Consider the following 15,920-nt stretch of genomic DNA (forward strand, 5'->3'; position numbering starts at 1 on the left):
GGAGACCACCCTAGGAGAAGTAAGAACAGCACTAAGGAAAATGAAGTCAGGGAAGGTAGCAGGCTCAGATGAGGTCATAGCAGACATGATCAAGATGTTGTGTGAGAGGTAAGGAAGAAATGGCTCCAAGGGGTACTGATAGCAGTACGGAGAGAAAGGCATACACCTATAAGCCTGCAGAATAACTATGCTTGTTCCAGTGTACAGCAACAAAGGGAACATCAACAACTGTGGGCAGTACAGAGGTATCAAACTCTTGTCACACTGCATGAAAAGTTCTGCAGAGGGTGACTGATAAGCAAATATGCAGAGCAGCTGAAAGTAAGATGAGAGACGAGCTTTATGGAATCAGATCAGGATGCAGCACAACTGATCCAATGTTTGCAGTAAGGCAGATGGTTGAGAATAAGCTTGTGATGAGGAGAGAGTCCAACTGGGCATTCCTAAACTTAGATAAAGCATATGTTAGGATCCCATGAAAGCTGATTTGGGCATTCCTGCAATGGTTCACATTCCCAGAAGCATTGGTAGAATTGGTGCAAGCTATGTATAAAAACCCAATAACTGAAGTACAAACAGTGTTTGTACTCACAGAAGGGTTCTCAGTGAGAATGGGTGTGCATCAGGTTTCTTCTCTGAGCCACTGCTGTTCGTAATGGTGATGGACTACATTAGCTAACAGGATGGCGGGGACAGATCAACAAAGTTGCTGAATGCAGACAATGTGACTCTCTGAGCCACTGCTGTTCATAATGGTGATGGACTACATTAGCTAACAGGATGGCGGGGACAGATCAACAAAGTTGCTGAATGCAGACAATGTGACATTACAGGCAGACTCTGAGGAAGAACTTCAGCAAAGGATAGAAGAGTAGAATACAATCCTGAAGGCATGTGGGTTGAAACTGAGCAGAGAAAAAACAGCTATAATTTCAGCAAATGGGGGAAATAAGAAGAATTTGAGAAATGAGACAGAAGGGAAAGTAGTGGAAAAGGTTAACAGCTTCAAGTATCTGAGAGGTTTTGGGTCAGGAGAAGGGACGTCTGAATGAGGTAGTGAAAGCTAGAATCAGGGGGGCTGCAGCCAACTGGCACAGAGTGTCAGGGGTAGTGTATGACAGAAGAATGCCAAAAAATCTGAAAAGTAAGGTGTACAAAACAGTGCTACAACAGTGCTACTGTATCATACAGAAACCTGGGCCATAAAGGCAGAGTAGTTGAGGAAGCTAGATGTCATGGAGATGAAGTGCCTGAAATGGGTAGCAGGATGCACAATGTGGGACAGACAAAATAATGAGGATGTCAGAACAGAAGCCAGAGCAGCATCAACTGTAGACAAGGTCAAAGAGAACAGATTATGGTGGTTCAGGCATGTGTTGAAAATCAGAAGGCAATCTAGTGGAGATTTGGGACAGAAAGGAAGACAGTAAGAGGGAATGAGGGATCCAGCAAAGAGGTGGATGGATTGTGTGAGTGAAGACCTCTCGGCAGTCAGGCATGAGTGCTGAAGAAAATATGAGAGTGGCATTGAATGGAGAGAGATTGTGACAGTTGACATAACACCCCAACCCCATGTAGAAAATGGGAAAAAAGGGGGATTAATGATCATAATGAACGGTGATGATTCAAAAAGCAGGATATCATGAAATATTTTACTCAAACTGAAACACGGTCATTGGAAAAAAAAATAAAAAACAAGAATTTGGCATATAGATCAGCTCTGAAAATGTGTTGTAAAGAATGCAATTTCCATTGTGAAACTTCACTGGTACATGAGGGCAATACTGAAAGGTATACACTAATCAATATCTAGAACGATGTTTTTTTTTTTCAAAAGATGTTCTGTCTTCATTAAGAACAAGGTTAGATTTATTCTAAAAGAAACCAGAAAGTGTACTTTTTCTAACCAATGCTTGTCATTTCTGCATCAAGGTTCTATCACGGTGCCACCTTTCTTACCATATCCCAAAAAATATGATGACAGATGAAAGGGCTACTGTCCAAATTGAGTATACATTGGCATATGTCTGTCCCTGGGTGAACATGTCCTGCAATTGACTATTGTCCACATAGACTGTGGCCACTGTGACCCTGAATAAGATAAAGTGGGCATTAGAAAATGAATGAACGAACAAGCCAGGATCTTGAAGGATCATTTTACTTAAATGTCTAGAGTAAAAACTCTGCCAAAATAACATACACACTTGATTTGCTGAAAAGTGTTCTACAACAATACTTTTAGTAAAGAAAAACCTGACAGCATATGTAGGGTTAATAAGAATGTCTTTTGAAGCTGCGGAATACAAATCATAATTGCATTTGTCTTTTTAAAATTTACAATAAATCTAGATGAATTACTCACTGTTGGGGGCATGCATGGATCCAGTACCTTCTCCGGAAACAGGATGCCATCTTTAATGAAGATACTAATTGCTTTTAAGATGAAAGTGACAAATAGCTGAATGTGGATATAATTTCTTGCACAACGAAGTCTTCTGCAGAAAAGAAGGTATAACACAGTATGATGATATATTATTTTAGTACATAGTTTCAGTGTACAGGCCATAAAAACAGTGTTTTTTTTCCATGTTGACAGTCTTCATATTTTATTGATGCATTGCACCGTGATATTATGTGCATTAAAAATAATCAGATAATTTTAGAGTTCTGCCTGGATTTATCATTGAAGTGTTTCATGCAATAGATTGTTTATGCGATATCAAGCTTTATGAGCAACACAGATTAGTAGGGAACATCATTTATGTGTCATTTGCCAGAACAAATCATGACTCAAATCAAAAATAATTATATATCATTATATTACGTATCATTACAAATTCAAATAACATCAACTGATTGCATCCAAAGTAGTTTGCATCAACATTTGATGTTGTCATTGTCATTCACCATGCAACAGGCTAAAGTTATCCTTTCTACATGAAGCTAAATATGTTATACACAGGAGTGCACGTGTATTAGTGCTGCCAGCTAATTACTTCTAAAGAGGGATGAAAGAGAGAGAGTGAAAGAAAGAATGAAGCAAGTAAGCAAACACAAAAGAAGAATATATTCACATAAAAAGACAACTCATATCCCACTGTCATTTCCAGATTAATCCTTATTTTAGTCGAAAGCATTGTGCAACAAGTCACAGTCATAATTTTTCATAAACAATATTTAACCTCTTTTGTTATTATAGTGCATATTTATTTGTTTTATTTTAGGGGGTAAGAATGCTAGACCCTGTAAACACAAATATCTGTATCTAACAATGTACCAAAAGTACTGATGAGATTGCACAACCAGTTTACAGTCTCAAATTTAATAAGGGTGTTTATAAATCTTAACATAAAATGTGTTTATATGCATAGACTAATCTCATTTGTTATTCTTCTAAGCTGTTATATTTCTTAATTTTGGTTTTGTTCAATGCCTAACCAAATTGGTTAAGCCATCCTTTGCTAAAGTGATCCATAATTAGTTGCAAAATAAAAATCTTCAGTAGATGTACTTGAGTTCTTCTGTCCGAGTACTCTCTGTCCACTATCTGTTACCATGACCACCTGCTTGGACTGCCTCCAAGTCTTCTCTGAGAGGGATGCATTACTTGTAATGGAGAAATGTCACTTGGCGTACTTAGAAATGGGAACTACTAATCTATTAAAAAATCTCAGCTATCCACTGGGACCCTCGCACGGAGGAGGAACACTGTTCCAGGTACCTCTTATTTTTCAAATTTATTAAAAGTAAGCGGTCTGTATGCTTCAAATTCATCTGCTTAGGTCTCCACATGGTTTGAGAGTTGTGGCTTTTAGCAAAATATACATATTAAAATCAGACACAGCCATACACTGCTTTAAATGTAAAGCTTTTCTCAGAATTCACTGATGAAAAGTAAAAAAAATAAACACTTTTTTGTGCAAAAGCCAGTTACTGCCATTTTTTTTGATTAATGGTGACTTCAGGCGAGCATATAATTAATAGCAGTCAAGAACATTTCAGTCTGTTTCATACTCAATTTTTTTTAGAATATACTGGAGAAAACAGAAAACCGATTAATGTTTTGTACAAAAGCCAAATATTGTCCTTTCTTCGAATTATGGTGATCTCAGGGGTGATTAAATTAGGTAGCACAATGTATATGGTGCAAGTCTATGCTTCTACCTGCACAAAACATTAATTTTCTGCAAATTTCTCTTTGAGATCTTTGATCATAATTTTATATATTAACAGTAAAACGCTCATTATATTTAGGGAAGACCCATATACTTCTGTTTTTTTTTTTCATTCACATCTTTTTCTTTCCGGACTTTCCCTCAGTGAATGTAGTAATATTGTAATTCGGGCCTCTTGTTTGACATTTATATTTGATTAAGACATTTGGCTTCTCCATTATCTCTCAGCTTCTCAGTTTTTCTCTTCTTTTACATTATAACTACTTTCCCCTCACACACCCCACAAGTTGTTCACCATACAGTTACTGTTTAGTACATCTCCTTGTTTACACAAATTCACTTTACTAATGGCTTTTTTGACAAGTTCAATACCGTATCTTATCCTTGAAAATATGACTCACAGATAGCACCTTTTTCACTCTCCCACAAGCACCTTGTCTCTTATATGTCTGAGCTTTGTCTATGTATCTTGTTGTGAGAGCAGGTGTGCAAGTGCTTGGTTGTTCCCTTTCCATGCAGATTTTGGGGGGGGGGTATTATAGGAATCAGCAGATGTCTAACAACTGCTCACATTAACTTTAGCAGTCTTAATAGCATAATGGACATAGGTGAGTACGTATCAGTCCAAGATTCAGCTAAGTACTTTCGGCTTGTGAAATTGACCTCATGCATTTTGCACCACTTACCCTCTTTATTAAAAAAACATTTACCAGGCTCTGGGGAATAAAAATCTGCTGACAAAACTGGAGATTGTTTTATTCTGTTTTATTCTATTGAACACAAAGGGTCTACATGGCACTAATTTGCAGCAGTTAAGCTACACTTACTTGTGTCTTTCCTCAGATTCATTAATATGTGTGAAGCCACCAGATATGTTATCAGTTTCTTAAACTGACTGACCCCACAGCTGGATTTACACCCCTAACTGCTCTTTTGTTATCTTTCTTACAGTTAGTCTTTTAAATGAAGTTTATGCTGCTGTCAGGCTTCAGACTGAAAGTGGATTGCCCCACAGAAATTAAAGCTCATTCAATGTGCCTCACTTTATAATTTCACATGGCTAGTTTCCGGTTCTTCATCTCCCTGCCATTATAGACAAAATGGTTTGTTTCATAGTCTAACACTCATTAACATGTGGGCACATGTACTGCTCATTCTTTTCTCCCAGACTCCCTTCACAACCATAGCTTAATGATAGCATAGTGATCATAAAATAAAACAGAAGATGTCTTTGCTTATAAATAAAAAGCATTCTTGAAAAGTATGAGATTCGTGCTTTCATTTAGCAGAGCTACCCTACTCATATACAGTTGTAATCATCATCCCTTTTCCCCATTTTCTACATGGGGTCAGGGGGTCATGTCCACTAGGTCCATCACTTTTCTACTCAATGCCACTTTTCTGCTTTCTTTGACACTCATACCTGACTGTCTCAGGTCTTCTTTCACACAATCCATCCATCTCTTTGCTGGACACCTTTGTTTCCTCTTGCCTTCTTCATGTCTGTCCCAAATCTTCTTCACCAGGTTGTCTTCTGTTTTTGTGCACATGTGCCTGAGCCACCGCAATCTATTCTCTTTGACCTTTTCTGCAACTGGGACTACTTTGCCTTTTGCTCGTATATCCTCATTTCTTCATCTGTCCCACATCCCACAACCCATCTCATGCACTTCATTTCTAGCACCTCTAACTTCTTCAACTGCTCTGCCTTTACTGCCTGGGTTTCTGTTCCATACAGTAATACTGGTCACACCACTGTTTTATACACATTACTTTTCAGCTTGTTTGGTATTCTTCTGTAATATACTACACCTGACACTCTGTGCAAGTTGGCTGCAGCCCTTCTGATTCTAGATTTGACCTCCTCATTCAGACTTTTCTTCTCCTCAAACATCCCACCCAGATAATTGAAGCTGTTAACCTGTTCCCTATCTTCCCTTCTATCTCAGTTCTCAGATTCTTCTCATTTCCCCCATTTGCTGCCATTACAACTGTCGTATCTGTACTCAGTTTCATCCCATGTGCCTTCACGTTTGCATTCAGTTCACCTAGCCTTTGCTGAAGTTCTTGCTGGCAGTCTGCCTACAATGCCACACTATCTGCATACAACAATTTTGTTAACCTGTTCCCTCTGACCTGTTTGCTAATGTAGCCCATCACCAGTATGAACAGCAATGAGCTCACGTCTGAACCCTGATGCACACCCACTCCCACTGGGAACCCCCTCTGTGGGGCTGAACACTGCACATACTTGAGTCATTGGATCATTGTACATAGCCTGCACTAATTCTACTAATGTTTCCGGGATTTTGAACCACTGCTGGACTGCCCAAATCAGTTTTCTTGGGACCTTGTCATATGTTTTCATTTAATCTAGAAATGTCCATTTGGACCTTTTCCTCATCTCTACCTTCTACTCATCTATCTGTCTCACTGCAAACATAAGGGCAGTTGTTCTACATCCTGATCTGAATCTGAACTGCTCATCTCCCATTGTACTTTCAACTACTCTGGATAATCATTTATCAGTCACCCTCTCCTAAACTTTCATGCAATGTGACAGGAGTTTCATACCTCTGTACTGCCCACATTTGTGAATGCCCTGTTTGTTTTTGAATACTGGTACTAACATGCTTATTCCCAGTTATCTGGGATACGCCTTTCTTTCCATATTGTTATGACTACCCTCATGAGCCATTTCTCCCCTATCTCACCCAGCATCTTTATCATACCTGTTGTGACCTCATCTGAGTTTGCTGCTTTCTCTGACTTCATTGTCCTTCGTGTCTGTTCTTACTTGTTCTATGGTAGGCTCCTCTTCCTCTATCATCGTTGGTTGTTTCTGGGGCAGTACAGCTTCTGTGATGTTTTCTTCATTTAGAAGCTGATGGAAGTCCTCCTTCCATCTCCCTTTGATGTCCTGTGGACTGTTGAGCAGTTTATTGCTGGCATTCCTTATGAACGATGTCTGACTATCTTCTTTATCTTTTTATTTTTGCCTTGCAACCTGATATAGTTTCTTTGTGCCAACTACTAACTCACTTTCCAGAAGCTGGTAGAGTGTCTCTGATGCCTTTTTCTTTGCTATTGCAACTCCTTTCTTAGCCTCTGTGATAGCCAACCAGTATCCCTTCATAGACTGGTCTGTCTTTTCTCCCACATTTTCCTGCATTTCTTCTTTCTTTTGATGACTTCTTGGATTTTTTCATTCTACCACCACCTTTCCTTGTATACCTTATGTCCATACCTGGCTCAGCCACATGTCTGTTGTGTAGTCCTCACACAAGTTGCTTTGCGGTGCTGATATTCTTCTTCAATTCCACCTATTTCCTCTTCTACTTCTTGAGATGCTAGACCCCTCAGTAATTCCTTGAACTGCAGTGCTTTCTCTCCAGTCAGCTTTCAGGACTTCGGTCTGCTTTCTGTTGACCTTAGAGCCTTCTTTGACCACTGCTTGCAGCTGTTGGGGCAGCCAGTGGGTAATGCTGTGGGCCAACCGTTTCACTGGGGATGACTTTGCTGATTCTACCCCAGTGCCCTTTCCCTACTAGCAGAAGGTCTACCTGAGTTGCATCTTAGCCACTTTTGTATGTGATCTTCTGACTGTTTCCCTTTCTGAACTACGTGTTGACTACTATCAAGCCATTTGCCATACCTAAATCTACAATGACCTCTTCTTTTTTGTTCCTGTTGCTCCAACATGTGGGCCCAGGCAGTCCTCATATCCTGTTTTGTCTCTACCAATATGTGCATTCAAGTCATCCATTATCAACACCAGTTCATGTTATCCTGCTTTATCTACTAGGTCCTGTAAATGCTGTCTGAATGCACTCTTTTCCTCACTATCACAACCTTATTGTGGGGCATAGGCTGAGATTATGAATACTGCCCTATCCATACACAGGAGTCTAATTGCCATGAGTCTGTTACGAATTCTGACATCCATGAGTCTGTTACGAATTCTGACATCCACTTCTGAAGCCTCTGCCTCACCACATTTCCCACATGATTTCTAGTTTGTCCTCCCTTGAGTAGTAGACTTTGGATGCCAAGCCAAGTGGTTTTGCTGCACTGCCTTTCTATGTCATCTCCTGAAAACACAGGATGTCCAGCCTCCTCCTTATCATCATGTCATCTACTTCCAATCTCCATCCTGTCAGTGAACCTGCACCAAGTGTAGCAAATCTTCATGCTTGGCAGTTTAATTGCTTTTACATCCAGATTTCAATCAACAGAGCTATAACAAATACCAGAGCCTGGCAATTGGACACCAGCCATCCAGTAGCTTATTGCTCAAGGTTTGCTGGGCTTAGGTCACAGTAAGCTGACTCCTCACTGGCAAATATCTGTGCCCATTTTTGGCAACATTAGCTAACACAATTGAATCATTTAGAGCCAATTTTTACACCGTCAAGTGAATAGCCCTGACACAGTGTGCAGCCTGTGCTCCATGTTTTCCTACATTGCGGATTCACATTAGTATAAGTCCCTGTCATAAGTCAGAGTAGGCCATGTCCTTAACCCATTTATCACTGGCAAATACGCATGCCCATCTAGTGACATTAGTCAATACAACTAAATCATCTAGAGCCATATATTTACACTGTCAAGTGGCTAGCCTCACCACAGCAGTTCTAATGATGCCCATAAATTCTCAGTATAAGCAATGATCTGCATTCCAGACTTGTTTATCCCATTAGGTTTCACCAGGACCCAGCTCTTGTGCATGTACTAATATACCTAATGAGTAGATTGGTCAATGTACAGAAGGAGTAGAAATATACCAGCTTGTCCATGTGCCCTTTTCAACTGCTTTACTGCTGCTTGAAACACAAATTATAACTGAGATAGCTAGATAATATTAGTATGAAATGTACAAAGTCACTTACTCTGCAACCTGAAATAGTGCATGGAGGTTATATACTGCTGTAGTCAAAGTGCATGTTACATAAGCCCTTATAAATAATCAATAGCTCCGATGTTTATTTAAACAGTAAACATCTGTATATTTTATTTATTTGTTTAACTGCTCTACCTTGACCCAGGCTCCACTGGGACACATACAGATACAAGAATGGAATTTTCAATAAGGAGAGAATGAACAAACTGTGCATTAGACCCGACTACAGCAAGGTTTTAATGTGCAGGTAATGCCTGCTGAAAATGAGTCTGCCACTTCACCGCAGCATATTAAGCTGCTGTGGAGTTCAGACGGTAAGGAAGCTAACAGCTACCATTATTTTATGCTCGCTAAGCAACACTTTTGCTGTTTAGCGTAAAATTCAAACACACATAAAATTAAAAAAGAAACGTGTGCGTGTGTCTGTGCATCTGAGTGCACGTATGCACGAAAGTGAGACTCAGATCAATTCAACTCTTATCTTACACTCGCTAAGCAGCATTTTTGTAAGTATAAAATTAAAAGAAACATTAAAAAAGAAAGAAAATTGTGTGTGTGTGTGTGTGTGTGTGTGTGTGTGTGTGTGTGTGTGTGTGTGTGTGTGTGTGTGTGTGTGTGAGACCTAGATTGATCAAGCAGTGGCAGCAGCAGTTAAAAGTAAGAGGTACGCATACCTTCTCTTAGCTCAAGAAATGTGGGTAAAGCATAAAATAAAGGTGGACAAAAGCTCAAAAATAGGAACAGATTTTAAACATTGCTGGTATAAAATTAGAAAGTTGCTAGACTAAAAGGATTTGTTTTAGCTTGTATTTGTGACTTCCATCCCCAATGATTTGCCAGCAAACCACACCTTTTATGAGTAGCAGACCAAAAAAAAAAAGAGGTAAAAATCTGGACATTCTTTAAAAATCTTACATTTTAGATGTATAATACTTCCTCTAACACTATTTACATATACTACAGCAAGTTTAAACCATTAGACAGAGGAACTATTTTATAACAAAAAAATAAAATAAAATAGCAATAAAAAATAAGTAAACCAAAACAAGTTTATAGATAGCCCATTCTCTAAGTCCAATAATGTCCTCCAGGGTGTGTGTTGCTGTGTAAGTAATACCCTCCCAGGGGTGTAGAGGCTAGATGCTGCTTACTTAGAACAAATGGAAATCAAGACAATTATCAACTGTTAGAAACAATCACTTTTTGTGGTATTAGATTCTAATGCATGCAACCAGTGCAAGGGACAAGTATGTACTCTTAGCAGTAATATATTCAAATATTTGTGTGAACATCCAATATACACAATTGAAACAAGAGGCAAATAATGTATTAGAGTTTTGTCTCATTTTGCAGGAAAACAAATAATTTAGCAGGTATTACAATCCAGTTTAGTGGTGTTTTGAAATCAAAGCAAACATAAAAAATGTAAATAAAAAAATATTAAGAAATGAAAATGCATTTACATCATTTACTTTAGCGCACCTATATAAAAGTAGCCTAGTAAAATATTTATAGAGTAGTAGTATTCTGTTTTTAGATACCAACCATTATCCTTGTAATGTTTCCATTCACATTCAGTGACTACATATTGTTTGACATTGACCAGAATTCCAGTAGTATTTTCCAGTTTCCAATATTAACAGATAGTTGATTCCAACAGGCAGGCTATGTTTTTGTAAATGCACATTTTCCTACCCCCTAGCAGACTTCTTAACCTATTAGTTCAGAAGTTCTGCACAATTTCAAAAGTAATGGGGAACAATAGACCAAAATCATGAACAGATTTTAATTACTACCCTTATAAACATAGAAAGTTGTTAGAATAACAGGATTTACGTTAGAATGTATTTTCTGAAGGATATAAAGTCTGAAACTCAAATATTTGTTATTATTTTATTATTTCAATCCTCAATGGTTTTCCAAAAAATCACACATTTCATGAAGGACAAATGACAAATATGAGGCAAAATTCTACATAGTCTGTGGAATTCTGGACAGTTCAGAAGTCTGACCCCCTATTCCACAGGATGTCCTTAGAAGACAGCTCATTCCCCAGTCTTATTTCTTGCAGTCTAATGGTAGGCACTGGTGAAGGTTAATTATTTTAAATACTGTTGCAACATGAGGTAAGGTGGCTTTACCAATCATAGTTTGCCAGTGCATTTCTTGAATAAGGCAGTGGTACGTTTGGGTATTGTCTAAATAAATAATCTACAGACCTGGTTTATGGTGGTTAGTACAACTTTAGCATTAGATATTGAGTGGTTAGCTGACACAAACAGAAGGACATTCATTCTCAACTGCTTCTCTAGAATAAGGTACGAATAGGATTAACAATTTAATCAGAGCTTCTTCAGTGGAGCACCTTATCTGCATAGCTTCAGTGTGCTCACTAAAAGCAAGTGCGGGGATCCGGCAGAAGGCCAAGGCATTTCTGAACAGCCATTTGCCTAATGTTGTTGTTTAATGGGGTCTTATGGTAACGGTACTGGTTATCTTTTGAGCTGTTATAAAATGTACCGCAGATGATTTGCTAGCCTTGATGGTAAGTTAGTGTAGCTTGGATTTTTCAGTGCTAATGGATGATAAAGTCTGACTGCAATTTTTAGTGCATGATTGTCTTAGTTTAGCAAAAACAAACTATTGACAAATATAGTAATGCTTTGGATAGATGGACAATATTTATTATTATTTAGAAACAGTAAGAAAATAACAGGACATAACACTAATTCTTGAGTAACCCTACATATGAGGTCACTGATTTCTGATTGAGAATTAGTCAGAGATGCTTGACATGAACTATTTGAGAGCTTTGGAAATAAATGATGCCATTGAGGCCTAAAAAAAGTATTTTTCCAGTTTATGTGAAACAAGAGTGGGACCTACTGTTTCAAAGGCACATGTCATATCTCTGAAAAAAAAAACGTTAGTAATCAATTATTTATTTAATTGTAGATGTAGTCAGCTACAGTATGCAAAGCAAGTTTAAGTAGATGGAAGAATATTCATTAGTTCATCAAATATGCAATTATGGCATCACATAACTTCCATGAATGATCAAAACCCTTATTCCTCTCAACATACTTAAGCATATAAGTCCAGCGTATCACAACCTGCCTGTTACATGTAAACTAATGTGATAGCTCAAAATGAGTTTTTTTTTTTTTTGCATGGGTCCAGACCCCATCCCCCAACAACTACTGTTTACTACCTCTAAGTAGGGAAAAGGGATAATTTCACAAACAGCACATAGTTGTTTCACAAAACCTTGGAACTTGATCAGTTTTGATTAGGCTGCTAAGTTCAGATGAGCTCCTCCTTAGGAAGATATTGGGTACATGTCACACATATTCATAAGAAAGATACATATATATGAGTGCACTTTTGTACACTTAAAGGAAAGGCCATCTTGATGTTTATTTGTTTTCTGAGCTATTTAATGCTACAAAATCATTCTGGGTGCTTCCTATAACAATGTTATACCTCGTTCCATAAAATGGCCAACACAGGGCCTGCCATATTAACATATTATTTTAGTACTTTCTTGTTCCATATACTGAATTTATTCACGTTTCTCTTTGCACAAGTCATGTTAGACACGCAGAAGAGATTTTCCTACCTAGATCATAGGAAGTTACTAGGTTATATATATTACAAGCCCAGCCAAGAATTTAGCCCATGTTCTGACAAGTCAGCACCCGAAGTCCTTGTCCACCAGGGACACAGGTGGAATCCCAGAGTTGCATTTTCTGTTCCCCACCCAGTTATCCAGGTTGCGCTCAAAAAGGGATAATGATGTATTCTGCTTGATGTGTAGAGTGAGTCTATTCCACAGAAGGGGGAGTCTCTAGGGCACAAATCTGTCCTGCCAACAGGTCCTATTGATGTCACAGACCAGGTTGAGATCACGTGTGCAGGTTACTCGAGTGGAGCTATACTTGCAGATATGTAGCAGTCCCATTAAGGCGGGGTCTGAGATTGCTCCCTGAGATATAATTGCAGCAGTATGAGTCATAGGCATTATACACACCTTCTGTAACAACAGTACTTGCATTTTTTCCCAAATGACCACATACATTTCATTCACATCTTGTTTTAAGGTACTGATAACAATGATATACATCCAGCCAACAAAAGTATGTAAATTGCAGGCTTTTGTAAGGATTATCATTTTATAGTCATATGCTTTGAGAATTGAGAGACTCTCCCACTCTTTCTGAGGTGTCAAAGCCACCACTGCAATCCAAGAGCTGTTGATCAACAACTTCAAACAACTGGTTCTGCTACTCACAGGTGTCTGCAGCAGTAGAAAGATGAGCAATTTCTAATTCTGAATATTGCAGAAATGTGCTAATGTGCTTACTTTTTTGATCAAAAGTATTTTGCATGAACAGAAAAAAGGAAAGGTACAACTATCTGTGCTTGAATTTGTGCTGTTAGACTTTTTTAAACTGAGGCACAAATGCCTTTATATACTGTGTTTTCCAAATTTCTGCTGCATTGTCACTACTTGACTTGTTATATTGCAGCATACTTTATCAAAGCCATAATCCTTTTAGAATGACAAATTAGTATGAGCATGACAAATCAGTAGCTTTGTGTGTAAGACTAAAACTACTTTCTATAAAACCGTTACAGAAAATATCACTTGCAAGTAGATCACTATTCAAAAAATGTGGCCAACTACCATTAGACACTGAACGGGATTTGTCAAAAGCTCAAATTAGAGGATTCTTGATAAGCAGGGCTACACATTATACAAAATTATTCTCTAAAGAAGAATCAGCTTTAAATGAAAAAAATAAATCAGCTAGAATTGAAACTAATAACAAATCCCAACACAAACCAAAATGCTCCTAAGGAAAATAGAAAAAGACATGTACCTAACTAAAAGAAGTAAAAAATCTATCACTCAATGAGAGGAGAAACCTCGCTAAATACGGTGAGACCATACAAGTGCCATGCAATGATAGCACCTTAACCCTTGATGCTTTAATAACTTTTGCAAATATTAAAAAAACTCCCATATACTTGATGGTGGTAGATGCTCATAAAGCTTTCAATAGAGTGAATATTACTTTCTTACTACAACTATTACCCTACTTCGGGTTTCCCAATAAATTTATTCAAATAATGAAAATATTATATGAAAACCCTTACACTAACCTATACATAAATAGAACCTTATCAAACAGAATCAAGATCAAGAATGGGACAAGGCAAGGTTGCCCTATGTCCCGATCTCTATTCATTCTCTATCTGTAACCTCTCTTTCTGTATATCAAACGGAATTAATTTCACAACCCACCCTTCATCTTTAACGCTAAAATCTTTTACACAGCTTTCTCTGATGACTTAAATATTTACTTCACCACACCGAGCTCTGACATACCCAAACTACTAAAAGCAATTGAACAATACTCTAATATATCCAATTACAAACTTAAGAAATAAAACCAACATCTTCCCCCTCAGTCCTCCCAAACTACTTTTGTTATTCCCTTTCTTAGACACAATCAAGATAAAAGACTCATCCAAATACCTTGGAATTACTTTTTTGTAACAAAAAAGACTGTAACATAATCCAGGATTGTAACAGATCAGTAAAAACAAAATGAAAACTCCAGCAAAGCTAGAACTTCCACTGAGTGATCTCACAAACTTGTTGTATCAGAAGCAGATGGCATATATGCAAATGACCCTTATGAAGATCAGGTGTTTCAGCTAATTGGCAATCCTGAATGCCCATTATTTGTTTCATCATTTTAATAGACAATTTCAGACCAATGACCTCACCAACACAACACAAGTGTAGTGTTTGACTAAGCATAACAAACACAGGGCTGTTATACCCAGCTGATGTCCATTATCATTAGGGTCACTGCAAAAATATCCCAAACAAATTAAAACAATAAGTGAGAAGGTCACTGAAAAAACAATCAGTAAAAACAAAATGAAAACTAAAGCAAAGCTATAACTTCCACTGAGTGACCTTCTAAACCTGTTGTATCAGAGGCACATGGGATATATGGAAATGACCCTCATGAATAGCAGGTGTTTCAGCTAAGTGGTGATTCTGAAGGCCAAAATATGCATTGCCCCCCACGTATTTTAAACATTTTGAACTATACACATGGATACTTGCAATTTCAATAAATTACTCTTTTCTAAAGTTATATATCCAAACTATGTGGGGGGCTACTCCACCCCACACCCCCAATGTGGGGGGCAGTGCCCCCTACCCCCCTTACTATATATTCTAACTCCACTACAGTGGGGAAAAGGCCATATATAACTTTCAGTGAAATGTGTTTCAGTGAATTGTGCTTTCAGTGATTTGTGCACAGTCATTTGACTTTCAGTGAAATGTGCTTTCATTGAATAGTCCTAGACCCTTTTATCTTATTATTAAGCTACTCATCCTGAATGTATGAAAGATATCTCCAGTGTAACCCACCCTAAGTTGTAAAAGCCTCTCAGTTTCTATATTGTAAACTGTTTTCAGTGATACAATATTTTAATATTTGTATATGTTTGTACACTAGTCTACTGTATTTCCAAGTCCATAGGAATTGTATAATTGAAACTAAATACCTTATTGTAACCTTGCTAATTGTTTTTGGAGTTTTTCTCCCCAGGACTCCATTGAAAACGGGTTCTTTTGGCCCAATGGACTATCCTGGTAAACCAACTGCAAATAAATAAATAAATAAATAAATAAATTATCAAAATAAAGACTATGTGATATGCAATTTTGGATTCTATACTACTTTACATGATATTAAGATGACAAGGATAGAATCATAGCATTCTATGACATTTGGAGAAAAGTCATAAAATATTTT

The 15,920-nt window shown here is 37.8% G+C and overlaps 1 protein-coding gene across 1 annotated transcript in view; it reads right to left on the reverse strand.

Moving 5' to 3' along the window:
- Positions 1 to 15,920, reverse strand: part of LOC122797239 (growth hormone-releasing hormone receptor-like) — a 549,995-nt gene that overhangs the window by 295,234 nt on the left and 238,841 nt on the right. The window contains exon 5 of the mRNA XM_044066087.1: positions 2,363 to 2,495. Within this exon, the coding sequence (XP_043922022.1) occupies positions 2,363 to 2,495 (133 nt within the window). The remainder of the gene's footprint in view (positions 1 to 2,362; positions 2,496 to 15,920) is intronic.

The sequence above is a fragment of the Protopterus annectens genome, chromosome 3.part0 (genome assembly GCF_019279795.1).
Source record: "Protopterus annectens isolate FY-2018-M chromosome 3.part0, PAN1.0, whole genome shotgun sequence".
NCBI classification, from domain to species: Eukaryota; Metazoa; Chordata; order Ceratodontiformes; family Protopteridae; genus Protopterus; species Protopterus annectens.